This window comes from Ranitomeya variabilis, chromosome 6, assembly GCF_051348905.1.
Source record: "Ranitomeya variabilis isolate aRanVar5 chromosome 6, aRanVar5.hap1, whole genome shotgun sequence".
Lineage (NCBI taxonomy): Eukaryota > Metazoa > Chordata > Amphibia > Anura > Dendrobatidae > Ranitomeya > Ranitomeya variabilis.
Genome location: NC_135237.1, coordinates 500,557,001 through 500,569,694, shown reverse-complemented (window position 1 = coordinate 500,569,694; position 12,694 = coordinate 500,557,001). Strand labels below are relative to the sequence as shown.

Here is a 12,694-nt window from a genome sequence, read left to right as displayed (position 1 = left end):
CTGAGCCACTTGTGTGGGCTGTAGAGTCCGTCTCATGCTACCACGAGTGTGAAAGCACAACCAACATTCAAAAGTGACTGTGGTCCCCACTCCTTTATTGAGTGTGTCTTGATAATTGCCAATAATTTCCATCTGTTTTCTATTTCATTTGCACTGCAGCATGTGAAATTGATTGTCAATCAGTGTTGCTTCCTAAGTGGACAGTTTGATTTCACGGAAGTCTGATTTATTTGAAGTTATATTCTGTTGTTTAAGTGTTCCCTTTATTTTTTGAGCAGTGTATATCTCCCTCTATGTAGGTAAGAGCAGAGCAGGATGGGGGCTCCGAATGTTAAGACACCTGCCCATGGGAAGCTATATAGATAAAATGCCTAGATCAGAAGAGGGGGCCACACTCCTGTTTGTACAAGGGGCAAGAAACTTTCAGACGTTGTCCTTGGTGGGATTTGAACCCAGCACTGCTAACTATGGATTAGCGGACCTGTGGAAGCTTGGGATCTGGCACTCAACCCAAACTTTATTCGAAAGTTCTGTTTGGGTACCAGAAAATCTGTGTTCGGCATTAAGCACCAGGGAGTAACTGTCCGTCATGAACGTCAAGCTTTAAAGTTTGGGTACGCTCATCCCCACTACTAATCACTCAGCCACCATTCTGCCCAGTATCTACAGAGTATGCAATGACAGACACTATTGACAAAGTGAATTGCAATGGCCAATTATCAATTTATGGAACACTTTCAAGAGGTATTAAAAGAATGGGACACTTGTAAGAAAATATGTTCAAGAATTGATAGTTTAAGTATTTGCATGTTTCACGAACCGTGCCATTCCTACAACCAGCCATGGTCCTAATATCCACCGATGATGAGTTGGTCCTTGGCTTTTGTGTTCTTGATATTTGCTTTACCAGTCACCATTATTTTATCATTTCTGCTGCTGCCTTATACTAGTTCCAGCTCACTGATAATCTCAACTTCCTGACTATAAAAAAACAAACAAGAAAAACTCCATTAAACTTAAGAATTCATTAAGTAAAAAAAAAAGTCAGTAAAAATTATTCATTGGCGGATTTGCATGAAGCGCGGTCTCGGAGGCAGCGGCCCAGCACATTAAACGCCTGTCTTTCTCTTGACGACTTCTCATTCATCATACAGGATAACAGTGGCTACATAGATGAAAATGAATTGGACGCCTTACTGAAAGATCTCTGCGAGAAGGATAAAAAGGTAAATCTCTGACTTTATTTTTGGAAGGGATAATTTGGTTTTAAATTAGATTTAAAAAAAAAAATTGGGCTAATTTATAAAGGCGGATAATAGGAAGAAGTGTCATTCCTGAGCCAGAGTCATAAGAATACGGGGACAATGTAGAAAAACCTATAAAAGTAATTCCGCGATAGAGTGTAAAAGTAAGGCCGGGGTCACACTAGAGATAAATACGGACGTATGAGAGGCGCAAAAACAACGCATTTCACACGGACCAATGATTCTCTATGGGGCAGCTAACATCAGCCGTATATTTCTCGGCCGTATTTTAGGGGCTGAGAAAAATGCAGCATGCTGCGATTGTCAGCGTATTGCTCAAAAAATCCGCCAATGAAAGTCTATGGGTGCGAGAAAAATACGGATTACACACGGATCATCAGTGTTTTATAGAAAAGCCGGTAATTCAGTGCAGTGTACAGTAAAATCACACTGACATGTTAGAAAAGAATAGGAAGAATAAATGTCTGCACATAGTATAGGAATATACACTCACTGGCCACTTTATTAGGTACACCTGTCCAACTTCTTGTTAACACTTAATTTCTAATCAGCCAATCACATGGCGGCAACTCAGTGCATTTAGGCATGTAGACATGGTCAAGACAATCTCCTGCAGTTCAAACCGAGCATCAGTATGGGGAAGAAAGGTGATTTGAGTGCCTTTGAACGTGGCATGGTTGTTGGTGCCAGAAGGGCTGGTCTGAGTATTTCAGAAACTGCTGATCTACTGGGATTTTCACGCACAACCATCTCTAGGGTTTACAGAGAATGGTCCGAAAAAGAAAAAAAATCCAGTGAGCGGCAGTTCTGTGGGCGGAAATGCCTTGTTGATGCCAGAGGTCAGAGGAGAATGGGCAGACTGGTTCGAGCTGATAGAAAGGCAACAGTGACTCAAATCGCCACCCGTTACAACCAAGGTAGGCCTAAGAGCATCTCTGAACGCACAGTGCGTCGAACATTGAGGCAGATGGGCTACAGCAGCAGAAGACCACACCGGGTACCACTCCTTTCAGCTAAGAACAGGAAACTGAGGCTACAATTTGTACAAGCTCATCGAAATTGGACAGTAGAAGACTGGAAAAACGTTGCTTGGTCTGATGAGTCTCGATTTCTGCTGCGACATTCGGATGGTAGGGTCAGAATTTGGCGTAAACAACATGAAAGCATGGATCCATCCTGCCTTGTATGGAGCATCTTTGGGATGTGCAGCCGACAAATCTGCGGCAACTGTGTGATGCCATCATGTCAATATGGACCAAAATCTCTGAGGAATGCTTCCAGCACCTTGTTGAATCTATGCCACGAAGAATTGAGGCAGTTCTGAAGGCAAAAGGGGGTCCAACCCGTTACTAGCATGGTGTACCTAATAAAGTGGCCGGTGAGTGTATATACTGTATATGTATGTCATTGACACACACGCACACACACATATATATATATATATATATATATATATATATATATATATACAGTGCCTACAAGTAGTATTCAACCCCCTGCAGATTTAGCAGGTTTAATAAGATGCAAATAAGTTAGAGCCTTCAAACTTCAAACAAGAGCAGGATTTATTAACAGATGCATAAATCTTACAAACCAAAAAGTTTTGTTGCTCAGTTAAATTTTTATAAATTTTAAACATAAAAGTGTGGGTCAATTATTATTCAACCCCTAGGTTTAATATTTTGTGGAATAACCTTTGTTTGCAATTACAGCTAATAATCGTCTTTTATAAGACCTGATCAGGCCGGCACAGGTCTCTGGAGTTATCTTGGCCCACTCCTCCATGCAGATCTTCTCCAAGTTATCTAGGTTCTTTGGGTGTCTCATGTGGACTTTAATCTTGAGCTCCTTCCACAAGTTTTCAATTGGGTTAAGGTCAGGAGACTGACTAGGCCACTGCAACACCTTGATTTTTTGCCTCTTGAACCAGACCTTGGTTTTCTTGGCTGTGTGCTTTGGGTCGTTGTCTTGTTGGAAGATGAAATGACGACCCATCTTAAGATCCTTGATGGAGGAGCGGAGGTTCTTGGCCAAAATCTCCAGGTAGGCTGTGCTATCCATCTTCCCATGGATGCGGACCAGATGGCCAGGCCCCTTGGCTGAGAAACAGCCCCACAGCATGATGCTGCCATCACCATGCTTGACTGTAGGGATGGTATTCTTGGGGTCGTATGCAGTGCCATCCAGTCTCCAAACGTCACGTGTGTGGTTGGCACCAAAGATCTCGATCTTGGTCTCATCAGACCAGAGAACCTTGAACCAGTCAGTCTCAGAGTCCTCCAAGTGATCATGAGCAAACTGTAGACGAGCGTTGACATGACGCTTTGAAAGTAAAGGTACCTTACGGGCTCGTCTGGAACGGAGACCATTGCGGTGGAGTACGTTACTTATGGTATTGACTGAAACCAATGTCCCCACTGCCATGAGATCTTCCCGGAGCTCCTTCCTTGTTGTCCTTGGGTTAGCCTTGACTCTTCGGACAAGCCTGGCCTCGGCACGGGAGGAAACTTTCAAAGGCTGTCCAGGCCATGGAAGGCTAACAGTAGTTCCATAAGCCTTCCACTTCCGGATGATGCTCCCAACAGTGGAGACAGGTAGGCCCAACTCCTTGGAAAGGGTTTTGTACCCCTTGCCAGCCTTGTGACCCTCCACGATCTTGTCTCTGATGGCCTTGGAATGCTCCTTTGTCTTTCCCATGTTGACCATGTATGAGTGCTGTTCACAAGTTTGGGGAGGGTCTTAAATAGTCAGAAAAGGCTGGAAAAAGAGATAATTAATCCAAACATGTGAAGCTCATTGTTCTTTGTGACTGAACTACTTCTTAATACTTTAGGGGAACCAAACAGAATTCTGGTGGGTTGAGGGGTTGAATAATAAATGACCCTCTGAAAAGACTTTACACAATTTAAAAAAAAAAATAAACAAAGAAATAACATTCTTTTTTGCTGCAGTGCATTTCACACTTCCAGGCTGATCTACAGTCCAAATGTCACAATGCCAAGTTAATTCCAAATGTGTAAACCTGCTAAATCTGCAGGAGGTTGAATACTACTTGTAGGCACTGTATATATATATATATATATATATATATATATATATATATATATATATTTATTTAATACAGAGCTAGATAGCATAAAAGTCGGTAATTCAATTGCCGGCTTTTCCTATCTCCTTATCAAACCCGACAGGATATGAGACATGGTTTACATACAGTAATCCATTTCATATCCGTTATATTTTTACACATTTCTCACCAATAATGTTAGTAGTTTGTGTTCAAAATTTGGGAGCTCTAGGTGTTAAAATAAAGGGTTAAATCACGGAAAAAACTGGCGTGGGCTCCTGCGCAATTTTCTCCACCACAGTGGGAAAGCCAGTGACTGAGGGCAGATATTAATAGCCTAGAGAGGGTCCATGGTTATTGCCCCCCCCCCTCCCCGGCTAAAAACATCTGCCCCCAGCCACCCCAGAAAAGGCACATCTGTGAGGTGCACACGCACACTACTAACATTAGTAGTGAGGAATATATAAAAAAATAAGAGATATGAGATGGTTTACTGTATGTAAACCATGTCTCACATCATCTCGGGTTTCATAAGGAGATAGCAAAAGCCGGCAATTGAATTACCGGCTTTTCTGCTATCTAGCGCTGCATGAAATATAAATATATATATGTGTCTCACTGACATATATATATATATATATATATATATATATATATATATATATATATATATATATACTGTAGACTGTATATATGTTTTCACGAATATTTGAGCCCATGGATCCATTCTATGTCCATTTTGCAAGCCGGCGAGAAAATCTTGCTGTACGGATGCCATACGGAGGATGACATGCGCAAAATACGCAGCCACACCTTGCCAATGGATGACATACGGATCACTGTTCAGGAACTTTTCTGCGTATCTCGACCGTAAAAAACGGACCACATTTTTATACGTTATGTCTGACCCCGGCCTAAGAATGAAGCAATGTGTGACATTGACCGCTGTGTATATTGGGAGGGTCACGTGGCTTTCCAATTGGATTACAAGGTATTATCTCTTCTTTAAATAGGAACTAGACATTAACAACATCTCAACCTACAAGAAAAGCATCATGGCCTTATCAGACGGAGGGAAGCTGTACAGAACGGAGCTGGCTCTAGTCCTTTGTGCCGACGAAAACTAGCCACCTGTCTGCTGCTAACTGTCTCTCACAAGCACTAGGAGAATTAGGCTCTAACACTCACCTTCTTTTATATCTGTAAATCTAACTGCGTAGACAGAATTAGCCAGAATGTGCTGCAAATTCTTCTTCTTTTTCCTTTTTAATTTGTTTCTATACTGTTTGTAATGTACAGTTTTTGTAACTACAGGGGAGAAACATAAGAATGTCTTCATAAGAGACATAAAGTATGTTGGCGAAGAGAAGTAGTGGGGGGCTATGGGCTGAATATGTCCCTAAAAATCCCTAGAAACACTGGTGAAATCAGAGCCAGGCATCCCATAGATCTCTCACTCCAGTGGAACCGCAAGTCACAGCAAACCCTGCCTCCAAAGGCCTCGGGGAAGCTGCAGCACAAGTTACTGAAGGCTAAACTGAGGCTGTGACGCACAATTTATGGCAGGGTCATCATCTTGGCACATGTATGATCTTTCTTCTATTGTATGACTTTGGTACAATTATTTGGTTTTGGTTTCTTAAATGGAATCCGTCAGCAGGTTTTTGATATGTAATCCGAGAGCAGCATGTTTGCAGGGGAAAGAGAGCCTGATTCTAGAGATGTGTGGCTTACTGGGCTGTGTTTTGCCATTTCAGTGCAATCAGTGTTTTATCAGCAGGTGATTATCACTACAGGACAACTGGCCTCGTGCCTTTTAGTCCAGCAACACCCCCAGCACTGATTAGCAGCTTTCTCTCACTATTGTGCAAAAGAAGAAACCTTTTTTATAATCAAATTGGACCACAAACAGCCAAAAAGCATGAATTTTAGAAATGACACCATGCTTATATATTAGTATTCACGTATTGATGCATTTTGTTCATGTACTGTTTTTTGTATGTTATATGCATGAATATTTTTTCCATGTATATGTCATAAATCACGATCTCTGTGATTGGAGGTTGTTACTTTTAAACAGGATATCCCATGATTCCTTCTTATACTCTATGACTAAGGGCGGAAACGCCAGAAACGCATCAGAGTAACTTTATCTCCTCCTGTCATAAATAATTTTAATCCATTTAATCAAATGGAATAATGCATTTAATATTTTTATGCACACCTTTCAAATCCGGACCTTCTTCTTTTGCCCTACTATTACTCAGCGGTCTTTTCAGATTGAAGTGGTTTGGGATTTGAGCGGTTTCCCCACATATTACATGGTGACGCAGATTTTTTTCTGCCTCTATACAGTGTACACATAAAGCAGCCAATCAGCGGTGTGGGCGGGGTTATATGGAGCTCAGCATTCAGCGCTCTGCTAGATCTACAGCAGAGAAAACGGTGATTCTATCACAACTGCTACACCCAGGAAACTAAGTGATACATCGCTGGAATCAGGGTCTCTGTCTCTACCTCTTGCTGCTGTTAGATTATATAGCAAAAACCTGCTGGCAAATTCCCTTTAAAGTAAACATACTGTATGGTCTGTGGGCAGCAGGCCGTAAATCAGGAGGAGCTGAGCAAGCTGATATATATACACAGTATATAAAATTTATTTTTACCTTGGTTTGAAAGCATTCAGTGTAACTTGTCACGTTTAATTCTGCTCAATTTAAGTTTATGAGTCCAGTGGGTGGCACTACTCTGCACTCGGTAATTAACAGACCGCCCACTTGACTCCTAAGTACCTAAGTATAGGAAAAACAGGAATTACATAAGCTAATTAGATGTTATATGGAATATTTGTCCCCATAAAAGTATATATCTCATGCTCAGTTCTTCTGCCTTATAACATGTTGCCTGCAGATCGCACTACAAATTTAATAAGACACGTTCCATTTAAAGGGACTCTACAGTATTTAGTTTTCTGGATTTCACTTTGTCATTTAATCTCAGGGAGGGCGGTTCTATGGACATGCTGAGCTTATTCACACACGTCCACTTAACGTATTGTACACATTAAGGTGAATGTCCACCCTTAAGTACCTATAGATCTAGAATTCTGAGCATATATTTTATCATTTTTCTATAGGGGGAAAGGAACTCAGGTTTTCTGACAATTGAAATTCCAACTCTGTGCATAGACTTGAAGGGGTTGTTCACTACTTGGACACCCCCTTCTGAATCCCTATGTTACCCTTCTAGTAAAATAACAACACTTGTGTTTACCTCCGGTGTTGGTGCTGTTCCAGCGGTGCTGGTGCTGTTCCAGCGGTGTCGGCACTGGTTCCCCTGGGGTTTGCTTGACATGACAGTGTCACTCAATCCCTGCTGCCAATCAGCGCTGGCTTCATTATATCCAGAGGAAGTGATAGAGCCGTAGCATAAGTGAACCTGTCTCGCGAAGCATAAAGTCTGATCTATTAGCATCATGTTTTAAAGCTGGAGGAACTAAGCAAATTGATATATAGGTTTGTGGGAAAAGACTCAGCATTACTTGTATTTTAAATCTCTGCTTATTCTGGGCTTAGGAGTCAAGTGGGCAGTCCTAATGAATAACTGACAGTTCGGGGAATAAAAGACCTTCTGTTTGTGGGCCTATAAACAGACACGGTTCCTCCACACAACCACAACCCCTGAGATCTCGGCTCTGAGACTTCATTTCCTAATCTGGTAAACTGCACATTAGTACAACTTCTAGCGTTCAGTAACGAAATGCTGAGTCTTGTGTCTCGTGAGAGCTGAATATGAGACTAATAATGTATCTTCTAATAAACATACACTTGTGGCCAGTGGTGAAGACAAGAACAATATATAAAAAACTGTACAGTATCAAGCTGCAAGCTGCCTTGGTCTTTTATTTTGAAGTCAACTAAGAAGTTGCATAATTAAACCATTTATTGGAAAGCATGGCGTCTGTGGTCATTGAGGCTGGAGATGGATGAATGTGATTGGATGGGACGGGAAGGAAAATCGCTATTCAAGAGGTGTGGAGTCCGGTCACTACAAATAGTGGTCACCATTGGCCTGATGTCCCTTGATTCTTGTTGAGGTCCATTAATTTCGGAGCAGATAACATCCGACAGAATTCATGAGGTCACCTTTTACTTATAGCTGGGGTTTTCTTCATCCGAGGCACAGATTCACTTTCCTGTGGTCAGATGGGCTAGTTAATAATTTGGGGAGAAAGCCCTACCAGAACACCCCTACCTCTCCCTGCCAATGGAATGCCTAAGTAGTTAGATAGACTTCGTTAAAAGACTGTCCACCCTTTAATGAAAAACTGCAATTTATGCCCAAAAAATAATGTATACTCACCTTATCAATTTTGGACATCAAGATGGTTGGCAGCAGTAGTAATGGGTTGGTTGGACGATGAGGCATGGAGACCAGTGGGGGACCTGGGCAGAGCTGTAAAGGAGCGGTGGGGGACCGGTAACGATGAGTGTACATATTAGGTATATTGCGCATTTTAATGCTGTCCAACTCATGAAATGTAATACAGCATCATTTTCCTGATATTAGAAGTCATCCTGGTGATTCAATAAATTACATAGTTAAAGGGATTGTCCACTACTAGGACAACCCCTTCTCGATCTGAATGTTTGCCCCTGTAAAAATAAAAACACTTATACTTACCTCCTATGCCGGCGCCTTGCCAGCACTCGTATTCCCGGGGCTCACGTTCAGTTGCTATGCCACGAGAGCCCTGCGCCCAATCAGTGCTGGCGACACTGTCCCCGCCTTTGGATGTATAACTAATTAAGAGGTGGTGAGAGCTACGGGAACAGTGACGCCAGTGCTGATTGGATGCTGGGATCATGTGACATAACAGCCTCACATGAGCCCCGATAACACCAGTACTGACAATGCTGGAACGGCACCGGAATGGGAGGAAGTTTTATTTTCACAGGGGCAATCATTCAGAGTCAGAAGGGGTTGTCCTACTAGTGGACAACCCCTTTAATCTACGCCGCTATGGTTTCAATGTTAAAAAACTATGTTCGCTTCGGCAGCCAATTTTTAATTGGTTTTATTGCTTATATGCATCTAAAATGCAACTTTAATCTTAATTAAGACACAATTCCAGTTGATGTCTGCAGCTCCTATGCAGACCTATATACCTCTATGGCATTAGACCCCTGTGTTATCTGCAGTCTTTCTCTCTTTCATTTCTCTCCTTCCTCCTACCATATGAATGTGTATATGAAAGAAATTCCCCCAACCCCATTGTGTAAAATAAGCCATATATTAGAAAATCGTTAGCTACAGAAGTAGCAAACATTTTACTATAATGTCTGTATTACTGGTCACTTTTTTAAATAGGAATGTGTCTTCAAAAAATGCAATATTAATTAAATTGGGTTTTGTGTTACACTCACAAATATACAGGGTGGGCCATTTATATGGATACACCTAAATAAAATGGGAATAGTTGGTGATAACTTCCTGTTTGTGGAACATTAGTATATGGGAGGGGGAAAACTTTTCAAGATGGGTGGTGACCATGGAGGCCATTTTGAATTAGGCCATTTTGGATTCAACTTTATTTTTTTCAATAGGAAGAGGGTCATGTGACACATGAAACTTATTGAGAATTTCACAAGAAAAACAATGGTGTGCTTGGTTTTAATGCAACATTATTCTTTCATGAGTTATTTACAAGTTTATGACCACTTATAAAATGTGTTCAAAGTGCTACCCATTGTGTTGGATTGTCAATGGAACCCTCTTCTCCCACTCTTGACACACTGATAGCAACACTATAGATCAAATGCTAGCACAGGTTTCCAGTATCCGTTGTTTTCAGATGCTGCACATATCGTATCTTCACAGCATAGACAATTGCCTTCAGATGACCCCAAAGATAAAAGTCTAAGAGGGTCAGATCGGGAGACATTGGTGGCCATTCAACTGGCCCACGATGACCAATCCACTTTCCAGGAAACTTCATGTAGGAATGCTCGGACCTGACACCCATAATGTGGTGGTGCACCATCTTGGAGGGCCATCATACTCTGTGAGGGAGGGCGATCATACTGTGTGTGGGAGGGCTGTGAGGGCCATCATACTGTGTGTGGGAGGGCTGTGAGGGCCACCATACTGTGTGTGGGAGGGCTGTGAGGACCATCATACTGTGTGTGGGATGGCTGTGAGGGTCATCATACTGTGTGTGGGAGGGCTGTGAGGACCATCATACTGTGTATGGGAGGGCCATCATACTGTGTGTGGTAGGGCTGTGAGGACCATCATACTGTGTGTGGGAGGGCTGTGAGGGCCATCATACTGTTTGTGGGGGGGCTGTGAGGGCCATCATACTGTGTGTGGGACAGCTGTGAGGGCCATCTTACTTTGTGTGTGGGAGGGCTGTGATGACCATCATACTTTGTGTGTGGGAGGGCTGTGAGGGCCATCATACTGTGTGTGGGAGGGCTGTGAGGACCATCATACTGTGTGTGGGAGGGCTGTGAGGACCATCATACTGTGTATGTGAGGGCTGTGAGGATCATCATGCTGTGTGTGGGAGGGCTGTGAGGGCCATCATACTGTGTGTGGGAGGGCTGTGAGGACCATCATACTGTGTGTGGGAGGGCTGTGAGGACCATCATACTTTGTGTGTGGGAGGGCTGTGAGGACCATCATACTGTGTGTGGGAGGGCTGTGAGGACCATCATACTTTGTGTGTGGGAGGGCTGTGAGGACCATCAAGCTGTGTGTGGGAGGGCTGTGAGGACCATCATACTTTGTGTGTGGGAGGGCTGCTGAGGACCATCAAGCTGTGTGTGGGAGGGCTGTGAGGGCCATCATACTGTGTGTGGGAGGGCTGTGAGGACCATCATACTTTGTGTGTGGGAGGGCTGTGAGGACCATCATACTGTGTGTGGGAGGGCTGTGAGGACCATCGTACTATGTGTGGGAGGGCTGTGAGGACCATCATACTGTGTGTGGAAGGGCTGTGAGGACTATCATACTTTGTGTGTGGGAGGGCTGTGAGGGCCATTATACTGTTTGTGGGGGGGCTGTGAGGACCATCATACTGTGTGTGGAAAGGCTGTGAGGACCATCATACTTTGTGTGTGGGAGGGCTGTGAGGACCATCATACTGTGTGTGGGAGGGCTGTGAGGACCATCATACTGTGTGTGGGAGGGCTGTGAGGACCATCATACTGTGTGTGGAAGGGCTGTGAGGACTATCATACTTTGTGTGTGGGAGGGCTGTGAGGGCCATTATACTGTTTGTGGGGGGGGCTGTGAGGGCCATCATACTGTGTGTAGGAGGGCTGTGAGGGCCATCATACTGTGCGTGGGAGGGCTGCGAGGGCCATCATACTGTGTGTGAGACTGTGATTGCCATCATACTGTGTGTGGGAGGGCTGCGAGAGCCATCATACTGTGTGTCGGAGGGCTGTGATTGCCATCATACTGTGTGTGGGAGGGCTGTGAGGGCCATCATACTGTGTGTCGGAGGGCTGTGAGGGCCATCATACTGTGTGTGGGAGGGCTGTGAGGGCCATTATACTGTTTGTGGGGGGGGGCTGTGAGGGCCATCATACTGTGTGTACGAGGGCTGTGAGGGCCATCATACTGTGCGTGGGAGGGCTGCGAGGGCCATCATACTGTGTGTGAGGCTGTGATTGCCATCATACTGTGTGTGGGAGGGCTGCGAGAGCCATCATACTGTGTGTCGGAGGGCTGTGAGGGCCATCATACTGTGTGTGGGAAGGCTGTGAGGACCATCATACTTTGTGTGTGGGAGGGCTGTGAGGGCCATCATACTGTGTGTGGGAGGGCTGTGAGGGTCATCATACTGTCTGTGTGGTGGGAATGCTTTTGCTGACATAATATATTGTGAACTTAAATTAATTGAGTTACAATCGTACAATATATTATGAGCAGTATTCAAGTACTTAGTAGCTAAGTGAGCCCACATGGAGTCCTGGAAGTGATAATCTGGCTCCCAAAAAGCCCTGATCTCAACATCATTGATTCTGTGTTGAATTACAATAAAAAAAAGGATTTGCTCAAGCCTACATCATCAGAAGATCTGTGATTAGTTCTTCAAGATGTTTGGAACAACCCCCCTACTGAGCTCCTTCAAAACCTGGGTGCAAGTGTCCCAAAAAAGAATTGATGCTGTTTCGAAGACAAAGTGCGGTCACAACAAATATTGTTATGATGTAGATTTCTAATTTGGTCATTCACTTTGCATTTTGTTAATTGATACAAATAAACTATTACTTCTACTTTTGAAAGCATTCTTATTTTAGAAATTTTTTTCGTAGACCCATAGATCCAGTCATAGCTCCATACACAAGTC

The 12,694-nt window shown here is 43.4% G+C and overlaps 1 protein-coding gene and 1 long non-coding RNA gene across 2 annotated transcripts in view; one reads left to right on the top strand and one right to left on the bottom strand.

Moving 5' to 3' along the window:
• CALB1 (calbindin 1) overlaps window positions 1-8,283 on the top strand; it is an 83,522-nt gene extending 75,239 nt beyond the window's left edge. Inside the window, exons 10-11 of the mRNA XM_077270806.1 lie at window positions 1,155-1,226; window positions 5,346-8,283. Of these exons, the coding sequence (XP_077126921.1) occupies window positions 1,155-1,226; window positions 5,346-5,459 (186 nt within the window). The 3' untranslated portion in view covers window positions 5,460-8,283. The remainder of the gene's footprint in view (window positions 1-1,154; window positions 1,227-5,345) is intronic.
• A 45-nt stretch (window positions 8,284-8,328) lies between these two features.
• Window positions 8,329-9,120, bottom strand: LOC143782877 (uncharacterized). Its single transcript, XR_013217062.1, has 3 exons — window positions 9,016-9,120; window positions 8,695-8,909; window positions 8,329-8,527 (listed from the first exon to the last, which is right to left on the bottom strand). It is a non-coding gene; the product is annotated as an uncharacterized LOC143782877 (long non-coding RNA).
• Window positions 9,121-12,694: the final 3,574 nt, after the last annotated feature.